Genomic DNA, 25,409 nt, shown 5'->3' with positions numbered 1-25,409 from the left:
TGTGCTGCGCTTTCCCGCCGGTTATTTCAAATGAACAGCTGAGGTATCAGGTGATGCCGATCAGCTGTTCATTTGAAGTAGCCGCGGTGCCCTCAGAGGGTTCATGTGAGTTCATGCTTGACTGCATGAACTCACATGAACTTTCCCACGGCCGCACAGGTCAGCCTCACCTCCCAGACCCGTCATGATTAGTGTGTGCGGGGTGTGTGTGTGTGCGGGGTGTGTGTGCGGGGTGTGTGTGTGCGGGGTGTGTGTGTGTGCGGGGTGTGTGTGCGGGGTGTCTGTGCGTGCAGGCAGACATAGGCCGATGTGACACTACTACTCCCATCGGCCTATGTCTGTCCCCCGTCCACTCGTGCCAGCAGGATCAGCTCGATGGGAGCAGTAGTTCCCATCAGCCTGATCCTGCTATATAAATTGCCCTACTGTGTCCCCAATAAATGTTAGATACATGTCATTGGTGGCCAGTGGTTACCTAAAAGAAATTAGTTTATACATTACCTGTCCCCGCCGATCGTCACCTAAAATAAAGTAAAAAATAAAAAACTACACCTATACTCAACTAGACACCTAATTCCCCGAAGCCATCGATCTCCTGTAATAAAATATAAAATAATAAACCACAACCTTATCCTTACCCCTCCGTAGCAGTCCACGAGTGTCCCACGAAGATCTCCAGTTCAGAGCAGCCACATAGAATGTGACCGCTCTGAACCGCTGCCGCCGCTAGAATGACGGGGCCGTAAGGGTTCACCAGAGTTAAGGCAGCGCTGCTCCGGTTAGCTGCTTTACGGCACTGCTGTATCGTGAGAAATTCCCACGGTACAGCACTGCCGTAAAGGAGGTCTCCGGAGCTGCGCTGCCTGAATGCACTCCGGTAACTTCAGTCAGTGGCTCCCGCTGCCGGGAGCGGACGTGTTCCCGGCAGCGTGAGCTTACAGCAGCCATGCACAGCTGTCACCATCTCCAGATGTGACAGCTGTGCATGGGAGATCAGCGCAGGAACGTGGACAGGTAACTATTTTTTTTTAGTAAACTAAGAATTAAATAAAATGGTGTTTTATTTCAAATAAATTATTTTTTTCTGGGTGTAGTGTGTTTTTTCTTTTTAACACTTTGTAGGTTAGTAATGGGGGTGTCTTATAGACACCCATCATTACTAACCTGGGCTTCATGGCAGCTGGCGCTGACATGAACCCCACCACTATTACCCCCTGCCACCGCACCAGGGCAGCGTGGAAGAGCGAGGCTAAGTGCCAGAATTGGCGCATCCTATGGATGCGCCATTTCTGGGGCGGCTGACGGCTGGTGTTTCTAGCCTGGGAGGGGGCCAATATTCATGGCACCCTTCCTGAGCTATTAATATCAGCCCCCAGCTGTCTGCCTAGCCTTTGCTAGCTATTAAAATAGGGGGGACCCCACGTCATTTTTTTTGGGGGGGTCCCCCATTTTAATAGCTAGTAAAGGCTAGGTATTCAGCTGGGGGCTGATATTAGTAGCCTGGGAAGCTCCGTGGGTTTTACCCCCTTCCCAGGCTTCAAACATCTGCCCCAGCCGTCTGCTTAACCTCCGCTAGAGACTAAAATTATGGGGGATCCCACGCCATTTTTTTTTAAAATAAATCCTTTATTTTAACACTAAATGACATTTGAGGACTTAATAAAGATGCAGTCCCTAAATTATTATTTATTTTTTAATAAATTTTTCCCAAAACTTTTGACGTGGGCTTCGCCATATTTTTGTATGCCAGCCAGGTACAGCATCCAGCTTCTATGAACGCGCCATTTTCCGGGGCGGCCGCGGACTGCAATTTTCAGCGGGGGGCAGAAAGCTTGGGCCTCCCTGCGCTGCAGATTCCATCCCCCAGCTGCCTAGTTGTACCTGGCTGGACACAAAAATAGGGAGAAGCCCCACGTTTTTTTTTTTTTAATTATTTCATGAAATTCATGGAATAATTAAGAAAAAAAGGGCTTCCCTATATTGTTGTGTCTGGCCAGGTACAAATAGGCAGCTGGTGGTTGGGGGCAGCCCGTTCCTGCCTGCTGTACCTGGCTGGACACAAATATAGTGTGAAGCCCCACGTCAATTTTTTTTTAATTATTTCAGGAAATTCATGAAATAATTAAAAAAAAATTATGTGGGGCTTCGCCCTATATTTGTGTCCAGTCAGGTACAGCAGGCAGGAACGGGCTGCCCCCAACCACCAGCTGCCTATTTGTACCTGGCCGGACACAACAATATAGGGAAGCCCTTTTTTTCTTAATTATTCCATGAATTTCATGAAATAATTAAAAAAAAATTGACGTGGGGCTTCGCACTATATTTGTGTCCAGCCAGGTACAGCAGGCAGGAATGGGCTGCCCCCAACCACCAGCTGCCTATTTGTACCTGGTTGGACACAACAATATAGGGAAGCCCTTTTTTTCTTAATTATTCCATGAATTTCATGAAATAATTAAAAAAAAAAATGCTTGGGGCTTCGCCCTATTTTTGTGTCCAGCCAGATACAACTATGCAGCTGGGGGCTGGAATCCGCAGCGCAGGGAGACCCAAGCTTTCTGGGCCACCCCCGCTGCAAATTGCAGTCCGCAGCCGCCCCAGAAAATGGCGCGTTCATTGAAGCGCCATCTTCTGGCGCTGTACCCAACTCATCCAGGGCCCTGGTGCGGTGGCTCACTGGGTAATAAAGGGGTTAAGGCCAGCTTGGTATTATCAGCTGGCCCTAAGCCCAAAATTCATGGGGTCACGCCAATATTAGACATGACCACCATGAATTTCTAGTAAAGTATTTAAAAAAACACAACACCCAGAAAAAAGTCCTTTAATTGAAATAAACACACAATTCTTTATTGTTCTAAATTAAACCATACTTACCATCACGCCCATTCCAGCTGAAGCCAACGATCTCCTGCAATAAAAGTAAAATAATAAAGCAACCTCATCCTTACCTTTCCATGGCTCCCACGACAGCTTCAGCTCTGCTACATCGAGATGACAGGCTGGACCGCAGCAGAACGCTGCCATCCATCCTGTCATCCCGCAGACACTGAGAAGCACAGGCATGCTTGTGCTCCTCAATGTCTGGCTGTGACGGCATAAAGATGAGCCGAGGTCATGTCCAATGAACTCAGCTCACCTCATGTACGTCACTGACAGCGTGGGAAAATTCTCCTGCACTCAGCACTTCAGCGTGAGAATTTTCCCACACTGTCAGTGACGTGCATGAGGTGAGCTGAGTTCATTGGACATGAACTCGGCTCATCTGGATGACGTCACAGAGAGACACTGAGGAGCGCAAGCATGCCTGCGCTTCTCAGTGTCTGCGGGATGACAGGCTGGATGGCAGCTTTCTGCTGCGGTCCATCCTGTCATCTCGATGTAGCAGAGCTGGAGCTGTCCTGGGAACCATCGAAAGGTAAGGATGAGGTTGCTTTATTATTTTTCTTTTATTGCAGGAGATCGTTGGCTTCAGCTGGAATGGGCGTGATGGTAAGTATGGTTTAATTTAGAACAATAAAGAATTGTGTCTTTATTTCAATTAAAGGACTTTACTCTGGGTGTTTGTGTTTTCTTTTAACTTTGACTATGGGGTTAGTAATGGGGGTGTCTTATAGACGCCTCTCCATTACTAACCTGGGCTTGATGTCAGCTGGCATTATAAGCTGACATCAACCCCAACCCTATTACCCCCTGCCACCGCACCAGGGCAGCGTGGAAGAGCGAGGCTAAGTGCCAGAATTGGCGCATCCTATGGATGCGCCATTTCTGGGGCGGCTGACGGCTGGTGTTTCTAGCCTGGGAGGGGGCCAATATTCATGGCACCCTTCCTGGGCTATTAATATCAGCCCCCAGCTGTCTGCCTAGCCTGTGCTAGCTATTAAATTAGGGGGGACCCCACGTTATTTTTTTGGGGGGGTTCCCCCATTTTAATAGCTAGTAAAGGCTAGGTATTCAGCTGGGGGCTGATATTAGTAGCCTGGGAAGCTCCGTGGGTATTACCCCCTTCCCAGGCTTCAAACATTTGCCCCAGCTGTCTGCTTAACCTCCGCTAGAGCCTAAAATTAAGGGGAACCCCACGCCAATTTTTTTTTAAATAAATCCTTTATTTTAACACTAAATGACAAGTACAGTAATCAACACTGTCACTGTACTTCATATATATGTGACTGACATGTTTCTATCTATCTAATCTATGTGTGATTCTCTATTCTGTCTGTTATAAATTGTCGGGTACAGATGCTGAATTGCCGGCCGGCTTTCTTAAAGAGACGGTGCATGAAAACACTATTATTTTTTTAAATAAATCCTTTACACTAAATGACAAGTACAGTAAGCAACACTGTCACTGTACTTCATATATATGTGACTGACATGTTTCTATCTATCTAATCTATGTGTGAAGCTCTATTCTTTCTGTTATAAATTGTCGGGTACCGCTGCTGAATTGCCGGCCGGCTTTTTTAAAGAGACGGTGCACGAAAACACTAATATTTTTTTTAATAAATCCTTTACACTAAATGACAAGTACAGTAAGCAACACTGTCACTGTACTTCATATATATGTGACTGACATGTTTCTGTCTATCTAATCTATGTGTGATGCTCTATTCTTTCTGTTCTAAATTGTCGGGTACCGGTGTATGCCGCTGATGAATTGCCGGCTTTTCATGTCATTCTACATTATTCTTAGTTGTTTTACTTCATGTAGAATTAACCTACAAGGAAAGAAAGGGTTTATTTTCATTCCGATATTTGTGTCCCATTGACTTGCATTGGTTTCCGGTATCGGAATCGGCGATATCCGATACTTTTTGGGTATCGGCCCGATCCAATCCGATACGATATTTCCTGATATCGGAAGGTATCGCTCAACACTAGTTATAAGCATAAATAGTCAAATTTATTTGTTTGGGATTGAATTATACTCAAATTTTACAAAAATCCTTATTATCCATAATGCGGGTAATTTTGTAATTCAGCTAAATGGCAGCTTATGGGCTTCCATTTTGCTGATCCATAGAGGGCTGGCAAAAGGTTAAAAAAAAACTTATACTCACATCATCGTTCATGTCTCTGGAAAATCTCCACTGCTTGCTCTCCTCCATGCAGTCCTCAGTACATTTATTTTTACTGTCGCAATACCCGGGCATGGGACATTTTTTACGTGTGCATCGTAAGGTTGCGGCAACATCGTGAGGTCATGACATGTACCACAATCTTACGACGTGTAATCCAGGCTTGGGATTTCCAGCAACAAGTAGGCACATGCGCAGCAGCGTCTTGGGCCTAGTAATTGTCCAGTGTTTCAGCACAGCAGAGAAGAAAGAAACGCCAAGGACTGCATGGGGAACAGTGAGCAGCAGAAATGTGCATTAGTTGTTTTGTTTTTTCTACATTTTATGATTATTATGCTCTTAGGTCACTCCAGACTACAGGGCATTCTATGGGAAATTAAATTTGTGCAGAATTCAGTGTAGATCAAATTTGCTAGCAAAATTTGTGTGATTTGACAAATTAAAAATTTGCCAGATCTGTTCTTCTCCAATTAGAATAGTTGTCCATTTCAACCTTATTTTAAGGAGAACAATCTTTAACATTCATGTATTAATAAGGAGGAGAACTTGTAATACTTATACAGTGGGGGAAATAAGTATTTGATCCCTTGCTGTTTTTGTAAGTGTTCCCACTGACAAGGACATGAACAGTCTAAAATTTTAAGGGTAGGTTAATTTTAACATTGAGTGATAGAATATCCCCAAAAAATCAAGAAAATCTCATTGTATAAATTAGATAATTTTATTTGCATTTTGCAGTGAGAAATAAGTATTTGATTCCCTACAAACCATTATGAGTTCTGGCTCCTACAGACCAGTTAGATGCTCCTAATCAATTTGTTAACTGCATTAAAGACAGCTGTCTTACACAGTCACCTGTATAAAAGACTACTGTCCACAGACTCAATTAATCAGTCTGACTCTAACCTCTACAACATGGGCAAGACCAAAGAGCTTTCTAAGGATGTCAGGGACAAGATCATAGACCTGCACAAAGCTGCAATGGGCTACAAAAGGTCAGATTCGTATAGTTCTACACAGTCACCCCATGTCCAAACGGGTACAGAGAGGCACCAGTGAGTGAGCAAAGCTAGCCCACTCAGACACTGACATGGCACCACACTGGCTCAGACCCCCTGACAGCCTGAGCCTTGTTTTCCTGGTAGAGCTGACAACAGTTTCTATTTGATATAATGGACTTATATCGGGCTAAAAACCAACGTAGCGTATTCATTGGACCAAACAACAGATGTTAGGTTCGTGGAACGAGATAAAAGAACAGCCCGTCGTTAAATTATATATTTAATCACCATAAGGGCACACAAAACAATATACTATATACTATACATAAGGGTTATACATACACAGTGGCCAGAGTTACAAATACAAAAGTATGGTACAACAAGTATAAGCAGAACTTAAGAGTCAATTACCAGTTTAGATGGAAAGGCCTGGCTTTCGGGAGAAGAGCTACCACATGGGAGGTTGTAGGCCCTCGCTTAGAGGATGGACTTTTCCCACACGTCTGGATTAGTGTTGAGCGAGCACTAAAATGCTCGGGTGCTCGAAGCTCGGCCCGAGCTCACCGTGGTACTCGGGTGCTCGATCCTAGCAACGAGCCCAATGTTAGTCTATGGGAGACCCGAGCATTTTTTGCGGCGGCACCCCCGGCAGTCTGTAGAAAGCCTAAAAAGTGCCCAAAACGATAGTGTCAGTGCTCAAATGACATGGGAACAGCATGGGGATCGCCCCAGGAAGCATTAATGACCCCCAGGTCACTGTTGTCAACAATGTCTTCAGAGGTAATAAGCCACTTTTACAGGCTCATAATAAAACGTTCAAAAACGAAAGTCAAACTTTTTTCCTGTGAAATATGTTAAGGAATTTCTTTTCCAGGGTAAAGACTTGTATATAAAGTAAAATAAATAACCAAAAGCAAAAATACTCCTCCACACCTTGGGCTATGTTCACAAGTAGCATTTTTTATGTGTTTTTGCACTTTTGTATTGCTTTCAACCGTGACAAATGCATTCACCGGGAAATGTCATTTTAACATTTTACAACCTTATCTGGCCATGTGCTGTGTGACACATGCATACAGTGCTGAAAAGACATAGGGACGGCATGGGGAAGACCCCTGGAAGCATCTCTGGCTCCCAGGTCACTGCCTAAAATTGTTCCCATCAGAAGTGATCCTTGCCATATCAGAAGATGCAGACTTGCAACTATCCCTATGCAAGTCCTTGTCCCAGGGCAGTGTTAGATTGTACCCCCTCATCCCTTGCAATGCAAGCGCAAATAGGCAGCCAACCACCCACCCACCCCCTGGCTGCAATACCATACTGCTAGCTTGTACTTGAAATGGGGCCTTTTAGTTTTGAGGAGGCCGAAGCTGGCCACTACCTCATGGCTGCTTCGGCAGAGAGGTATCCATACTCAGTCCCCAGCCGCCCGGCAGCTGGGTGTCCACGCTCGGTTCCCAGCCGCCAGGGGGTGGCCGGGTATCCACACTAGTTCCACAGCCGCCCCGCAGATGGGTGTCGTCCACACACGGTCCCCAGCCACCAGGGGCCGGCCGGGTGTACACACTCGATCCCCAGCCGCCCCGCGGCTGGGTGTCCACATGCAGTCCCCAGCCACTTGGGGGCGGCTGGGTGTCCATAAACGGTCCCCAGCTGCCCCGATTTCTCCGCGGAACATCCACACAGACTTTTCTTAGCCCGGCCTACTTTAGGGCAGCATTGGACGTGCAACATGCCTCCCACCCTCCCCCAGGCTGCAATACCATACTGCTAGCTTGCTTGCACTTGAAATTTGGCCTTTTAGGCATGTGGAGGCAGACGCCGGCCACCATGTCATGGCTGCGTCGGCGGCCCTTTTATCCATACTCAGTCCCAAGCCGCCCAGCGGCTGGGTGTCCACACTCGGTCCCCAGCCGCCAGGGGGCGGCCTGGTGTCCACACTCGGTGCCAAGCTGCCCTGATTTCTACGCGGAACATCCACACAGACTTTTCTTAGCCCGGCCTACTTTACGGCAGCATTGGATGAGCCCACCAGAGAACCAGACTCCTCCGGTGGGCCCTGGCTTCTCCATCAAGGGAGTTGTTTGTGTCAAGGTGAGGAGCATAATGATGATAGAACTTAGCATCTGCTTTGTTTTGTTGGAATGCAAGCGTAAGTGTTCAACCTGCCACCCACCCTCCCCCAGGCTGCAATACCATACTGCTAGCTTGCGTGCACTTGAAATTTATCCTTTTAGGCATGTGGAGGCAGACTCCGGCCACCATGTCATGGCTGCGTCGGCGGCCCTTTTATCCATACTCAGTCCGCAGCCGCCCGGTGGCCGGGTGTCCACGCTCGGTCCCCAGCCGCCAGTGGGTGGTTGTGTGTCCATAAACGGTCCCCAGCCGCCCCGATTTCTCCTCGGAATATCCCCACACACTTTTCTTAGACTGGCCTGCTTTAGGGCAGCATTGGACGAGCCCACCAGAGAACCCGACTCCTCTGGTGGGCCCTGGCTTCTCCATCAGGGGAGTTGAGAGTGCCAAGGTGAGGAGCATGATGAGGATGATAGCATTTGATTTGTTTTCAAGGAATGCAAGCGCATGTATGTAGTATCAACTAGGCCTGAGGTGGTCAGCGTTTTGGCGCATATCCTACCTCCTCCGAGGATTGCTGGATGTTTTCTTGCTACTATCTAAGTTCTATGACTCCTGTTAAAACAAAGCTTCAGGTGATAAATGATGGATGAGGTAGTGGCAAAGGAGATAGATCAGGAGGAACAGGGACCATTCACATCAATATCAGGCCAGTCAAACACATATGTCTTGTAGGATATGTTTCTGTACCAAAAGGAGCAGTTCGGTTACACAGTTATAGGGCATACAGTGAGTGCAATGCCTACCAAAAATTTTGAGGCACTCCAATGCCCCATGGAAATGACATGGAGGTCAGAGGGCCTTAACTAAACCTTTTTTTCCATTTATAGCAACTGGGTCTCCTGTGCACTGTTGGCCTAAGCAGTGAATGGAAGGCTTTCCAAAAATTATGAGGAACTGCAATGCCCCTTCAAACAGAAGTGGATTACAGCGTACTAAAAACCTTCCACCCATTATTGGGGAGTGTGTCTCCCTTAATTTTCACCTTTGCTTTGAAAAGCAAAAGCTGACTAAAATTAGGAGGAAATGCAATGCCCGTTGGAAGAGTCGTGGAGGTTAGAGGTAATTAAAAACAACATTTCAGTGCCCCTTGAAAGAGCAGTGGAGTTCAGAGTGGCTTAAGAAGACGGTTTTAATGCCCCTTTGAAGAGACGTGGAGGTCACAGTAGCTTAACAAGATGGTTTTAATGACCCTTGGAAGAGTGGTGGAGGTCACAGTGGAATCAAAAGACAATATCAATGCCCCGTGGAAGAGACATGGAGGTCACAGTAGTTTAACAAGATGGTTTTAATGCCCCTTACTAGAGCCATACAGTACAGCATCTTAAAAACATTATTCCCAGTACTGGGGAGTGGGTCTCCCATAGTATTTGCTTATGCCTTACAAGCAAAAGCTTCCAAAAATTAGGATGGGCCAACTTGCAATGCCCCTTACAAGTGCCATGCAGTATAGCATATTACAAACATTAGTCCCATTATTGGGGAGTGAGTCTCCCATAGTATTTGCTTATGCCTTCCAAGCAAAAGCTTTGAAAAATTAGGACAGAGCAACTTGCAATGCCCCTTACAAGAGCCATACAGTACAGCATATTGCAAACATTAGTCCCATTATTGGGGAGTGGGTCTCCCATAGTTTTGCTTATGCCTTCCAAGCAAAAGCTTCCAAAAAAACAGGACGGAGCAACTGGCAATGCCCCTTACAAGAGCCATGCAGTACAGCATATTACAAACATAAGTCACATTATTGGGGAGTGGGTCTCCAATAGTATTTGCTTATGCCTTCCAAGCAAAAGCTTCCAAAAATTATGAGGAAATGCAATGCCCGTTCGAAGAGTCGTGGAGGTCCCAGTAGCTTAACAAGACGCCTTTAATGCCCCTCAGAAGAGACGTGGAAGTCAGAGTGGTATAACAAGACGATTTTAATGCCCCTTACAAGAGACGTGGAGGTCAGAGTGGTATAAAGAGACGCTTTTAATGCCCCTCAGAAGAGACATCGAAGTCAGACTGGTATAACAAGACGCTTTTAATGCCTCTCAGAAGAGATGTGGAGGTCAGACTGGTATAACAAGACACATTAAATGAACCTCAGAAGAGACGTGGAGGTCAGAGTGGTATAACAAGACACTTTTAAGGCCCCTCAGAAGATACGTGGAGGTCAGACTGGTATAACAAGACGCTTTTTATGCCCCTCAGAAGAGATGTGGGGGTCAGAGTGGTAAACAAGACGCTTTTAATGCCCTTTACAAGAGACGTGGAGGTCAGAGTGGTATAACAAGATGCTTTTAATGCCCCTCAGAAGAGACATGGAGGTCAGAGTGGTATAATAAGGCGCTTTTAATTCCCCTCAGAAGAGACGTTTCGGTCAGAGTGGTATAACAAGACGCTTTAAATGCCCCTCAGAAGAGACTTGGAGGTCAGAGTAGTATAACAAGACGCTTTTAATGCCCCTTACAAGAGACGTGGAGGTCAGAGTGGTTTAACAAGACACTTTTAATGCTCCTCAGAAGAGACGTGGAGGTTAGAGTGGTATAACAAGATGGTTTTAATGCCCCTTACAAGAGATGTGGAGGTCAGAGTGGTATAACAAGATGCTTTTATTGCCCCTCAGAAGAGACGTGGCGGTCAGAGTGGTATAACAAGATGCTTTTAATGCCCCTCAGAATAGATGTGAAGGTCAGAGTAGTATAACAAGATGCTCTTAATGTCCCTTGGAAGAGCCATACTGTACAGCATCTTACAAATATTATTCCCATTATTGGGGAGTGGGTCTATTACAGTGTTTGCTTATGCCTTCCAAGCAAAAGCTGACAAAAATCAGGATGGAGCAACTTTCAATTATGGCAACACGGACCACGGTCACCCTGGAGGTATAGTGGTGGTGGAGCCTGAGGATAAGGAGAAGAACATAAAACAGCCGAAATGAGGAAGCGTATACCCATGTGTGGGTGTGAAGTGGTGCATGTGAATACACCTCCCGAAATAATACAGTGGATTTGACTTTTTGTTACTCTGCTGTCATTTGGTGGTGATGAGAAGTCTGGCCCAATCCAGCCCTTGTTCATTTTGATAAGGGTCAGCTTGTCAGCATTATCAGTTGACAGACGAGTGCCCTTATCAGTTATAATTCCCCCAGCGGCGCTAAAAACACGCTCCGATAACACGCTAGCGGCAGGGCAGGCCAGGACCTCCAAAGCGTACAGAGCGAGTTCATTCCAAGTGCCCAGCTTGGATACCCAATAATTAAAAGGCACAGAGGAATCACAGAGGACGCTGGTACGGTCGGCAAGGTTCTCCCTCACCATCTTTTCAAACTTTCCACTCCTTGTGAGAATACCCCGCGCCTCAGGGTCTGTACGAAGGGAGGGTCTGAGAAAACTGTCCCAGAATGTTGACAGTGTTCTCCTGCCTCTGCTGGATTGGAGTTGCGTCTCTCTCACAAGTACTCCTTGGTTGAGCAATGAACTGTGACCTCTGCCGCTAGCGTGTTCAGATGGGAACTTTTTTAACAGTTCTGCAGCAAGGGCCTTCTGGTACTGCCCCATTTTTGTAGACCTCTCCACCTCAGGAATAAGAGAGTGAAAGTTCTCCTTGTAGTGGGGGTCTACAAGTGTCACCAACCAGTAATGACTGTCACCCAACATTTTGACAACGCGAGGGTCACAGTTAAGGCGGCGTAACATAAAGTCAGCCATGCATGCCAGACTCGTAGCGGGAAAGATTTCCATGTCCTCACCAAGATGACGACTGACCATGCTCTCCTCCTCCTCCTCCTCCTCCTCCTCCTCCTCCTCCCCCCTGTCCTCAGGCCACCCAGGCTGAACCAATGGAATAACATTTGTAGAGGTACTACCGTCCACAGTGCATGATACCAGCTCCTGTCCTTCCTCCTCCTCCTCCTCTCCCTCATTGTCCCCCAATGCACGTTGGGATGAGATGAGGCTGGGCTGTGTGTAATCGCCCGCTACGGCTTCTTGATCCATCTCATCATACTCAGGCTGCAATGCCTCCTCTTTAATTCTCTGCAGAGAGCATTGCAAAAGACAGACAAGTGGGATGCTGACACTATTGATGGCGTCATCGCCACTCACCATCTTGGTGGCCTCCTCAAAGTTTGTCAGGAGGGTACATATGTCAGACATCCAGGTCCACTCCTGAGGTCTTATGTGTGGAGTCTGACCTAAATATCGACAGCCTTGTTGCAGCTGGTACTCCACAACTGCTCTCTTCTGCTCTCAAATCCTTAGCAACATGTGGAGGGTAGAGTTCCAACGTGTGGAGACATCACACAGCAGTCGGTGTGCCGGAAGCTGCAAACGCTGCTGCAACACAGCAAGGGTGGCGGAAGCTGTAGCCAACTTTGAAAATGAGCTGACAGGCAGCGTACTTTCAAGAGCAGATCTGGCAAATCGGGGTACGATTTAAGAAACCGCTGAACCACGAGGTTAAGCACATGAGCCAGGCATGGTACGTGTGTGATCTCGCCTCACCTCAGAGCCGCCACCAGGTTACAGCCATTGTCACACACGACCATGCCTGGATGTAGGTTCAGCGGTCTCAGCCACAGATCTGCCTGTTCTTTCACAGCTGTCCACAACTCACAAGCAGTGTGAAGTTAATCACCTAATCTTATGAGTTTCAGCACAGCCTGTTGCCGCTTGGCGGAGGCAGTACTGCAGTGCTTCCAGCTTGTAACTGATGTGGTGATATCTGAGATGGAGCATGAGGAGGAGGAAGAGGATTATGCACAGGAGCTGTACACTGTGGGGGAAACTCTGACTGACATAGAGCCCGCAATCCTCGGTGTGGGGAGGATGTGTTCCATCCCAAAGTCCAACTGGGTCCCGGCTTCCACTATGTTTACCCAGTGTGCCGTCAGGGAGATGTACCGTCCCTGGCCACAAGCACTTGTCCACGTGTCCGTTGTCAGGGGGACTCTCCCAGTAACTGTGTTGTTGTGGGCACAGCAGATGTTTTTGGACACGTGCTTGTGTAGTGCGGGGATGCCAAGTACCGATGGACGGCCACCGCCATAAGGTTGCGGAAGGATTCAGTCTCTACCAGCCTAAAAGGCAGCATTTCCAATGCAAGCAGTCGTGAAATGTGCGAATTTAGGACTGTGGCCTGTGGGGCATTAGCTGCGAATTTCTTCTTTCCTTCAAAAGTCTGGGATATAGACAATTGAAAGCTGCGGTGGGACGTGGACGTGGACATTGATGCTGTTTCTTGAGAAACTGCCATAACAAGTGAAGACTGAGAAGAGGGGGCTTCTTTGCATGCAGTATGGACAGGGGATTGCCTTGCACACACAACAGGAGGTTCTATTGCACGCACAACAACGGAAGAAGCAGTGGTGACACCCGCTGACACTGATCTTGGACCCTGGGGTTTCCCCACAAAGTCGGGTGCTTTGCTGACATGTGCCTAATCATGCTGGTGGTGGTCAGGCTGGTAGTTTTGTCACCGCCGCTGATGCTGGCATGGCAGGTGGTACAAATGGCCTTTTTTTGGTTATCAGCAGAGTCTTTAAAAAATTCCAGACTCGGAAAGACCTACCGCTTGTACTTGCAAAGTCTGTCGTGTTGGTGTTACGGGGAATGATTGCCCGCCTTCTGTCTGAAGCCACCACACTGTTTCATCGTGCCTGTTGGGGTACTCTGCCTCCCTCTCCCTGTGTGCTGCTGGCCTCACTCTGCATGTCCTCCTGCCACGTTGGGTCAGTTAATAGATCATCTACCACCTCCTCCTCTTCCACTTGCGCACCATGATACTCCTCCTCACTTCCTGGCAATTGTGTTTCGTCATCGTCCACCTCTTGTGACAAATTGCCAGCGTCGACTTCCTGTGGACGTGGCTGTTCAAATATTTGAGCATCTCTACATGCGATCTCCTCTTCCACCACTTCAAGCTGAGCAGGCGAGGGGCACAAATATGGAAATGGACCAGTGAACAGCTTTGCAGAATGTCCAAGTGTGGGATCAGTTGCTGTCTGACGACACTCGGCATGGTGGGAGGAAGGAGAATCAGGCTGAGGAGGAGTATGCGGTCGAGACTCACGGCTACTAACATTTGACCATGTGGAAGACAGACCAGAGGTGGTGGTGCTCTGGTAACTGGAAGTATTATCTGCTATCCAATTAATAACCTGTTCACAATGATCAGTTCGCAATACTGGTGTTGTTCTGTGCTTCCCTAGTAATTCGGTCAAGAAGTGGGAGCGAGAAGATGTGGCTTTTGGTTGTGGCACATTTTCACCTTGGCCACGGCCCCGTCCTCTGCACGCACCATCACCAGAACGTCCACTTCCACGTCCCTTGCCACGCGCCTTGCCCATTGAAAAGGAAGAAAAATAGCTTACACTCACACTATCAACATAAAAAGGGTAACAAAAAGGAGATTAGAACCGTGGAAGAGGAAAACCACAGTTCTCTTTTAAACAATCAGAACAATCAGGGAGAAACTATTACTGTTTTTCTTTACGGAAAAAATACCAAAACCTGAATAATAGAGATTTTTTACCGTGGAATGGCAAAACCACAGTTATTGTTTACTGGGGTAAGCCATAAAATTTTAAATATACAGTACAGACCAAAAGTTTGGATACACCTTCTCATGTATAGATTTTTCTGTATTTTCATGACTATGACAATTGTACATTCACACTGAAGGCATGAAAACTGTGAATTAACACATGTGGAATTATATACTTAACAAAAAAGTGTGAAACAACTGAAAATATGTCTTATATTCTAGGTTCTTCAAAGTAGCCACCTTTTGCTTCGATGACTGCTTTGCACACTCTTGGCATTCTCTTGATGAGCTTCAAGAGGTAGTCACCGGAACTGGTTTTCACTTCACAGGTGTGCCCTGTTCAGGTTTAATAAGTGGGATTTCTTGCCTTATAAATGGGGTTGGGACCATCAGTTGTGTTGTTCAGAAGTCAGGTGGAAACACAGCTGATAGTCCTACTGAATAGACTGTTAGAATTCGTATTATGGCAAGAAAATAGCTGCTAAGTAAAGAAAAACGAGTGGCCATCATTGCTTTAAGAAATGAAAGTCAGTCAGTGCGAAAAATTTGGAAAACTTTGAAAGTGTCCCCAAGTGCAGTTGCAAAAACCATCAATTGCTACAAAGAAACTGGCTCACATGAGGACCACCCCAGGAAAGGAAGACCAAAAGTCACCTCTGCTTCTGAGGATAAGTTTATCCGAGTCACCAGCCTCAGAAATTGCAGGTTAACAGCAGCTCAAATTAGAGACCAGGTCAATGCCACACAGAGTTCTAGCAGCAGACACATCTCTTCAAGAACTGTTAAGGTGAGACTTTGTGCAGCAGGCCTTCATGGTAAAATAGCTACTAGGAAACCACTGCTAAGGACAGGCAACAAGCATAAGAGACTTGTTTGGGCTAAAGAACACAAGGAATGGACATTAGACCAGTTGAAATCTGTGTTTTGGTCTGATGAGTCCAAATTTGAGATCTTTGGTTCCAACCACCGTGTCTTTGTGCGACGCAGAAAAGGTAAACAGATGGATTCTACCTGCCTGCTTCCCACCATGGAGCATGGAGGAGGAGGTGTGATGGTGTGGGGGTACTTTGCTGGTGATACTGTTGGGGATTTATTCAAAATTGAAGGCATACTGAACCAGCATGGCTACCACAGCATCTTGCAGCGGCATGCTATTCCATCTGGTTTGCGTTTAGTTGGACCATCATTTATTTTTCAACAGGACAATGACCCCAAACATACTTCCAGGCTGTGTAAGGGCTATTTGACCAAGATGGAGAGTGATGGGGTGCTACGCCAGATGACCTGGCCTCCACAGTCACCAGACCTGAACCCAATCAAGATGGTTTGGGGTGAGCTGGACCGCAGAGTGAAGGCAAAAGGGCCAACAAGTGTTAAACATCTCTGGGAACTCCTTCAAGATTGTTGGAAGAGCATTTCCGGTGACTACCTCTTGAAGCTCATCAAGAGAATGCCAAGAGTATGCAAAGCAGTCATCAAAGCAAAAGGTGGCTACTTTGAAGAACATAGAATATAAGACATATTTTCAGTTGTTTCACACATTTTTGTTAACGTTATAATTCCACAGGTGTGAATTCAAAGTTTTGATGCCTTCAGTGTGAATGTACAATTTTCATAGTCATGAAAATAAAGAAAAATCTTTAAATGAGAAGGTGTGTCCAAACTTTTGGTCTGTACTGTAAATATTTGCGGCTGAACAGTGAGCGACACACTCAAACTGTTTTTTTCTTTTAAGATACAAAAGGCCCCAAACTGGATACCACAGAGATTTGACCCGTGGAACTGCTAAACTACACTGGGATTTGTCGGGCCTACAAAAGACTATGTTCAACAAATATATTTTTGTTTCAGAACAGTCAGGAGACAGTACTGGGTTTTTTTAAGGCAAAAAAAAGCGAAATCCAGGATAATAGAGATTTTTTACCGTGGAACAGCAAAACCACAGTTTTAATTTACTGGTGTATACCAGACTTTTTTAAATATATAGATTTGCGGCTGAACAATGAGCGACACACTCTTTTTTTTTTTTAGATACAAAAGGCCCAAAACTGGATACTACAGAAATTTGACCCATGGAACTGCTAAACCTGGGATTTGTCGGGCCTACAACAGACTATTTTCAACAGATATATTTTTGTGTCAGAACAGTCAGGAGACACTACTGTTATTTTTTTAAGGCAAAAAAAGCTAAAACCAGGATAATAGAGATTTTTTACGGTGGAACAGGAAAACCACAGTTTTAATTTACTGGTGTATACCAGACTTTTTTAAATATATAGATATGCGGCTGAACAGTGAGCGACACACTCAAACTGTTTTTTTTTAGATACAAAAGGCCCAAAACTTGATACTACAGAGATTTGACCCATGGAACTGCAAAACTACACTGGGATTTGTCGGGCCTACAACAGACTATTTTCAACAAATATATTTTTGTGTCAGAACAGTAAGGAGGCATTACTGTATTTTTAGAAGGCAAAAAATGTGAAAAACAGGATAATAAAGTTTTTTTACCGTGGAACAGCAAAAATAAAGTTTTCATTTACTGGTGTGTATACCAGACTTTTTTAAATATATAGATTTGCGGCTGAACAGTGAGCGACACACTCAAACTGTTTTTTTTAGATGCAAAAGGCCCAAAAATGGATAATACAGAGATTTGCCCCGTGGAACTGCAAAACCACACTTGGATTTGTCGGGCCTACAACAGATATTTTCAACAGATATAATTTTGTGTTAGAACAGTCAGGAGACACTACTGTTTTTTTTAAGGCAAAAAAAGTGAAAAACAGGATAATAGAGATTTTTTACCGTGGAACAGCAAAACCACAGTTTTAATTTACTGGTGTATACCAGTCTTTTTTAAATATATATATTTGCGGCTGAACAGTGAGCGACACACTCAAACTGTTTTTTTTTAGATACAAAAGGCCCAAAACTGGATAATACAGAGATTTGACCCGTGGAACTGCAAAACTACACTGCTGTTTCTGTGGACTATACCAGAGTCTTTTAACAGATATATTTGTGTCTGAAAAATCAGAGACACACATTTTTTTTTTTGGGGGGAGGGGGACACCAATAGGTTAATAAGACGGGTATTTGTACAGTGTGAAGGAGGAAAAAAAAAAGAGGATTTAGATGAAAAAAAAGGATTTTTACTGGCAGGAAACAGGAGCACACAGGACTGTAATGCAGCATTTGCTGGTATAACCACTGCGTCTCCTATACAGCCTGCCTGTCTGATATCTGGGATGGATATTAGTCCTGAGAAGGACTGTTTATTCTGGCAGCCTTTACAGACCCTACACTAACCATTAAAAAATCTCTCCCTAGCTCAGCAGCGCTGTCCCTACACTGTCTAATCCGGAGCGACTGTGTCCAAGATTGCAGCGCCCGGTTTTACATACTCGAGGTGACCCTGTGCGGCTAGCCAATCACTGTAATGTCCACAAACAACATGGCTGTGGCATTACAGTGACTGGCTTGCAATCCCTGCATGTTCATTGGCTCTGGAAAAAGCGCCAAACATGCAGGGCGGAGACCCGAGCTCCCGCCGAGTAACCGGGAAATGCTCGGTGCTCGCCGAACATCCCGAGTATAGTGATGCTCGGGTGAGTACCGATCAGTGTCGAGCATGCTCGCTCAACACTATTCTTGATGTCACGACCTCTCCAGGAAAAGACAATGATGTCAGGGTTCCTGGAGTACTTAATCCCTCTGGCTCACTCCCAATCCTGCCTTGTGGCTATGCCCAAATCTCCTCCCCTGGTCTCTCTTAGTTAAGAGACTCTCAAATCTAAAATGGTCTATACCTCCTTACTGGATGGTCTTAGGGAACCGGTTCTGGTATCAACGGACCCAGCCCGGCCCCTGCTACACGTGGATACCGAACGCTGAGGCCCTAGGGGCCCCTTCTGGGCTGTACTGGATATTTCCCTTTCCTTACATGCTGGACTATGTTTAAAGCTAGGGTTACATTGCCCATCCCCCCAGGTTCCCGAAAACCTATTTTGTGTATCACTGGGACGTATAGTTTTCCCATAATTCTATGTTGAATTATAGTTTCTTGAACAATAGAAGCACATGACATGGGGATGGGAAGGGTCAGATCCTGTGCAGCTGCTGAGGGTATTTGTCACTCACACTCGGCCCCCTCCGTTGTAAGCTGCAGTGTCGAATTACATTGTACATGGAGATCTCTGTAATCATCATCACGTAGTGCACAGTGATTTACAGGGGATTACCTTGAATATCTTCACACTTACTTATTAGTAAGGAGGAGGACCTTTAATACTTAAATATTAGTACATTAGTAAGAAAGAGAAACTGTCATATTTTTATATTAATAAAGAGGAGAACCTTTTATACATATATTAGTCAGAAGGAAAACCTGTCAGAAAGGGAACTGTCAGGAATTCAACAGGGATTTGTGCGCACACGACCCTGATTACTCACTACGTAGCTATCGGCAAGCAAACAGAAAGTGTATGGTGTACATATTTCTGGATTCCAATGCATGGAATATGTGTATATGCCCCCGTACGGTCACTGCCAGCTTCACGATAGCCCAATTAATATTATTCACTGCCACTACCGACCAAATTTGAACTATAACACAGGTCTGATCGGACGCCTGCTTTCTGGTAGCGTATATTGCTTCAGGGGAGGGAATGATTACAGAGCACAAGAAACAGGACTATTAAATTTTATTTTTAATCCAAAAGGGAAGCAGGGTTTATGAAAAATATACAAAGGGTTTTACAAAAGGAGACATTTACAGTACAGAATATACAGTTACACAAATAAAATAGGATTAAAGAAGGACTTTCAAAAAGTATCAAAGAGACTATTCAGTTTAGCTGGATGGGAGGTGCTCCGATTGATTTAGCCGTTATCGAACATGACTCCTGCTATGTAAAATATATCCTCCCGGCATGATTACTAACCCACCCTCAGCTGGATCTTTTATGTCGAATGGGGGAACCTGCCCACACACCCCCTGTGATGACATCACGTGGGATGGGCTCCAGCCTTCAAATTTTTATCTAAGTATCTAACTTCCATGATAACTTATTGCTGGTTAATCGCAGAAGCATGCAAGTGATGCCATATTCTTTGTTACAAATTCATCTTTCCTTAAAGACTACACATGGCATAACTGAGGTCCGTTACTCCGGTACTTTTGCGCCACAGCTTGCCAGGGGGGCTCACAACTACGGAAAAATAAGCGTATTGTTCCTTAGCTGACCCTGCCACTGAAAATGCGTGTTCCATTATTATCGGAAGTATAGAACTTCAGATATTCCATATTTCGTGTCGGTGCTGGCTAGACTGTAGATTTCTGTAGAGCAAAAGGGGGAATACCCTGGGGGTGAGAGAGAATTCTTTGGAAGCCAGGGACTTCATCCTTCTCACCTAGGTGTATATTTATGGCATGCCTGTGCCGCTAGAAAATACACTCGTATGTTAATTGGGTTAGCAGTTCCTTTGTGTTAGCATTTACCTACTTGCCACTTCTCCTGTGTGTGCTAATTTGCATACAGACAGCTCTGTAGATTGTCAGCTCTGCTACTCTGACAAACAGTATAGAGGGAGGGGGAGTGAGGGGTTTCAGGAGGAGAGAAAAATCCTTAATATTTTCTTAATATTTTTATGACAGGAACCTTTAATACTTATATAATAGTAAGGAGGAGAACCTGTAATATTTACATATTAGTGAGGAGGAGAACCTGTAATACTTATATATTAGTTAGGAGGAGAACTTAGAATACTTACTTGTATATTGGTAAGGAAGAGAACTTAGAATACTTAAACATTAGTAAGGAGGAGAACCTATAACACATATGTTAGTAAAGAGAAGAAACTGTAATACTTATATATTAGTAAGGAGAAGAATATGTATTGCTTATATATTAGTAAGGAGGTGGATCTGTACTACTTTAATATTAGTAAGAAGGAGAACCTGTAATACTTACATATTATTAAGAAGAACAACCTTTTATACTCATATATTGGTAAGAAGGAGAAACTGTAATAATTATATATTAGTAAGGAGAACCTGTAATACTTATATATTAGTAAGAATGGGAACCTATAATATTTATATACTAGTAAGGATGAGAGCCCTTAATACATAAATATTAGTAAGAAAGAGGACCTGCAATAGTTATATATCTTAGTAAGGAGTTGAGCCTACTGTATAACACTAATATATCAGTGAGAAGGAGGACCTGTAATACTTGTATATTATAGAAAGTACCACGTTCCTTGAAGACGATTATATGAAACACACGACAGGGCGGTGGGATGTCACTCACACACAACACCTTATTGAGGTAACAGTACAAGCTATTTTTTAGTATATTGTGCACATTTCGATGATTGGCCCAGCCAGAGCCCTGACCTAAACCCAATTGAGCATTTCTGGAGAGACCTGAAAATGGCTGTCCACCAACGTTCACCATCCAACCAGACGGAACTGCAAGGAAGAATGGCAGAGGATTCCCAAATCCAGGTGTGAAAAACTTGCATCATTCCAAAGAAGACTCATGGCTGTACTAGCTCAAAAGTGTGCTTCTACTCAATACTGAGGAAAGGGTCTGAATACTTATGACCAGGTGATATTTCAGTTTTTCTTTTTTAATAAATTTGCAAAAATTTCTACATTTCTGTTTTTTTTCAGTCAAGATGGGGTGTACATTAATGAGAAAAAAAAATGAACTTTTTAGAATTTACCAAATGGCTGCAATGAATCAAAGAGTGAAAAATTTAAAGGGGTCTGAATACTTTCCGCACCCACTCTACTACTTATAAACTGTCAGTGGGTTTAACAAGTGTTCTTATATGGGTTCCTGAAAAGTAAAACCCAAACAGGAGTCCAGTCTTTGTCCAGATGTTTCCATCTTAATCCAGGTTGTTCTTTGACCAGGCTTATTATATATTAGTGTACAGCTTCTTTCCATTGTATAGATTTTATGTACTTTATATTTACTACTATTTAATGTTTTATTTCTCTTGTCTTTCTTTTTTTATATTAAAAAAATAAATATCTATAATGACTAATTTTATTTTTTCCACATCATCTCAGGTGTAAACTGATTTACAAGATGGAAAACTCTCAAAATTTTGACAATGGACCTTCAACAAGCTCATGTGTCGCTGATTATTTCCCAGTACCTAAGCTCACGGGGGACGACATCTACCATGTTTTCATTAGCTTCAGTAGAGCGGACTCCAGATGGGTGCATCAGCTGATCCACAGACTGGAGGTTACATTTCCAAGCATTAAAATCTGTTCTCATGATCGAGACTTTACTGCAGGAAAGACAGTCATAGAAAACATGACTGAGAGCATTCAGAGGAGTCAGAAAATGTTGATGGTGCTGAGTCCAGATTTTGTGCAGAGTCGCTGGTGCCTCTTTGAAGCCAATCTGTCTATGTTCCAGGACTGTATGTCACATAAGGCCATCGTGCCTGTCATGCTAAAGCCGTGCCCAATGCCTCTGTATCTCAGCCATCTGACGTACCTAGAAGCTGACGATGAGCAGTTCTTTGAAAAATTGTGCAACAGGCTCCTGAGGAATAACGCTAAAGAAGCAGAAGACGTCTTGGTTCACTTCCAATCATCTATACTATATGGTGGAAAGAATCTGCTGTCTCTGGCAGCGGTGAATGAAAATGATGATAGAGCGCTAACGGGAACCTTCTCTGACACTTGTGTGCCGGACTCTCTTAAAGCTGTCGTGAAAGACCCTGAAATATACAAGAAAGCCATCCAACTGATAAACGATACCCCAACTGATTTCTTATCCTCTAACTGGATCAAAGCCAAAACTTGCCTGATTTCATTTTTTTCCTTACTAATATGTGTTTCTATGATTGCTTTCGGATTTGCGTGTCTGAAGCAAACTTGGTGGCACTTTATGCACATACCGATATCTTTCATTCCTTTTGGACTTGCAATGTATAAGCTAGAATATTGGGAAAAGCATGTGTTTAGAAAGGATACTCAGAACATGAAAAGAAAAACTGGTGAAGCCAATTTGCTATTGGTTGAGACGTCCATCCTTGCCGGTTGCTCTTCTAAATCCAGTTTGGTTTTCGTTTTTGCTCCTTTGAAAGAATGTAAAGCGATGTTCCTAATGACCTTCGGGTTTGATGCTGAACTGGCAAAATGTATGTGGGAAAATGCAATTATCAATTATTCTTGTGATTACGCCAACTGTATGGCCAATAAACACTTTCCCTACGGTGACCCAGAGCCTCCTGGGCATTTAGCAAATGGCATCTGCTTCTGCCAGTATGTGACCATGGAAATAAAACAAGATAACTGGCCATAACAGAACTGTAATTTTCTTTAATTGTATATAAATTGTTATTTAGTCTTTTTACAATTAACTCTAAATGTGATGTGGTTCGTAAAAAAAATAGTTTTTAAAATTTTAGTGGAAAAATGAGAAATTGCTGATCAACTTTTAACCCTTATAACTAGAGATGAGCGGTGTTCGACTAGAACTGTTCACCAATCTCAAATTCGAGCTGTTTTGGGCGATGTTCGAGTTGTTCGACGAAACTGAACGATTTGCAAAAAATTCGGCTGTTTGAGGTTATGTTCGATAACTGTTCGTGCACCAAAAGCGTGTCCTGCATGTCTGGCGCTATTTAGAGCACCAATCATGCAGGGATTGTCTGCCACTCACTGTAATGTCACAGCCATGGTGGTTGTTGCATTACAGTGGTTGCCCAAATCGATGGGAACAGTGCTCACAGTGAAACATGAAAAGTCGGCAATTCAGCAGCGGCATTCATCGGTACCCGACAATTTAGAATAGAAAGAATAGAGCATCACACATAGATTACATAGATAGAAACATGTCAGTCACATATATATGAAGTACAGTGACAGTGTTGCTTACTGTACTTGTCATTTAGTGTAAAGGATTTATTAAAAAAATAATAGGGTTTTCATGCACCGTCTCTTTAAAAAAGCCGGCCAGCAATTCAGCAGCGGTACCCGACAATTTAGAATAGAAGGAATAGAGAATCACACATAGATTAGATAGATAGAAACATGTCAGTCACATATATAATAAGTACAGTGATAGTGTTGATTACTGTACTTGTCATTTAGATTTAAAATAAAGGATTTATTTAAAAAAAAATTGGCGTGGGGTTCCCCATAATTTTAGGCTCTAGCGGAGGTTAAGCAGACGGCTGGGGCAGATGTTTGAAGTCTGGGAAGGGGGTAATACCCACGGAACATATTAGGCTACTAATATCAGCCCCAGCTGAATACCTAGCCTTTACTAGCTATAAAAATGGGGGACCCCCAAAAAAATGACATGGGGTCCCCCCTTTTTAATATCTAGCAACGGCTAGGCAGACAGCTGGGGGCTGATATTAATAGCCCAGGAAGGGTGCCTCGCTCTTCCCACTGCCCTGTAGCGGTGGCAGTGGGGTAATAGGGTTGGGGTTGATGTCAGTTTATAATGCCAGCTGACATCAAGCCCAGGTTAGTAATGGAGAGGCGTCTATAAGACACCCCCATTACTAACCCCATAGTCAAAGTTAAAAAAAACACAAACACCCAGAATAAAGTCCTTTAATTGAAATAAAGACACAATTCTTTATTGTTCTAAATTAAACCATACTTACCATCACGCCCATTCCCGCTGAAGCCAATGATTTCCTGCAATAAAAGTAAAATAATAAAGCAACATCATCCTTACCTTTCCATCGTTCCCACGACAGCTTCAGCTCTGCTACATCGAGATGACAGGCTGGACTGCAGCAGAACGCTGCCATCCAGCTTGCCATGCCGCACACACTGAGAAGCGCACGCATGAACCCGGCTCATGCACGTCACTGACAGCGTGGGAAAATTCTTCTGCACTCACCGCTTCAGTGTGAGAATTCTCCCACGCTGTCAGTGACGTGCATGAGGTGAGCCGTCACAGCGAGACACTGAGGAGCGCAATCATGCCTGCGCTTCTCAGTGTTTGCGGCATGGCAAGCTGGATGGCAGCGTTCTGCTGCGCTCCAGCCTGTCATCTCGATGTAGCAGAGCTGAACCATGGAAAGGTAAGGATGATGTTGCTTTATTATTTTTCTTTTATTGCAGGAGATCGTTGGCTTCAGCTGGAATGGGCGTGATGGTAAGTATGGTTTAATTTAGAACAATAAAGAATTGTGTGTTTTTTTCAATTAAAGGACTTTTTTCTGGGTGTTGTTTTTTTTTTAAATACTTTACTAGATATTCATGGTGGTCATGTCTAATATTGGCGTGACCCCATGAATTTCGGGCTTAGGGCCAGCTGATAATGCCAAGTTGGCCCTCACCCCTTTATTACCCAGTGAGCCACCGCACCAGGGCCCTGGATGAGTTGGGTACAGCGCCAGAAGATGGCGCTTCTATTTACGCGCCATTTTCCGGGGTGGCTGCGGACTGCAATTTGCAGCGAGGAGGGGGGGGCAGAAAGCTTGGGCCTCCCTGTGCTGTGGATTCCAGCCCCCAGCTGCCTAGTTGTACCTGGCTGGACACAAAAATAGGGCAAAGCCCCATGTATTTTTTTTTTTTAATTATTTGATGAAATTCATGAAATAATTAAGAAAAAAAGGGCTTCCCTATATTGTTGTGTCTGGCCAGGTACAAATAGCCAGCTGGTGG

At 44.5% G+C, this 25,409-nt stretch overlaps 1 protein-coding gene across 2 annotated transcripts in view; it reads left to right on the top strand.

Annotated features, from left to right (window-relative positions):
• The window catches only part of LOC141257934 (uncharacterized), a 78,832-nt gene extending 55,048 nt beyond the window's left edge, over window positions 1-23,784 (top strand). For both annotated transcript variants that reach the window (XM_073672936.1, XM_073672935.1), the window contains one exon: window positions 21,831-23,784. In XM_073672936.1, coding sequence (XP_073529037.1) covers window positions 21,850-23,082 — 1,233 coding nt within the window. In that variant the 5' untranslated portion in view covers window positions 21,831-21,849 and the 3' untranslated portion in view covers window positions 23,083-23,784. The remainder of the gene's footprint in view (window positions 1-21,830) is intronic.
• Window positions 23,785-25,409: the final 1,625 nt, after the last annotated feature.

The sequence above is a fragment of the Phyllobates terribilis genome, unplaced genomic scaffold (assembly GCF_046119375.1).
Source record: "Phyllobates terribilis strain yellow unplaced genomic scaffold, ASM4611937v1 Scaffold_3__8_contigs__length_932513732, whole genome shotgun sequence".
Lineage (NCBI taxonomy): Eukaryota > Metazoa > Chordata > Amphibia > Anura > Dendrobatidae > Phyllobates > Phyllobates terribilis.
The sequence above is the reverse complement of the archived record's forward strand: the minus strand, read 5'-3'. Positions and strand labels throughout refer to the sequence as shown.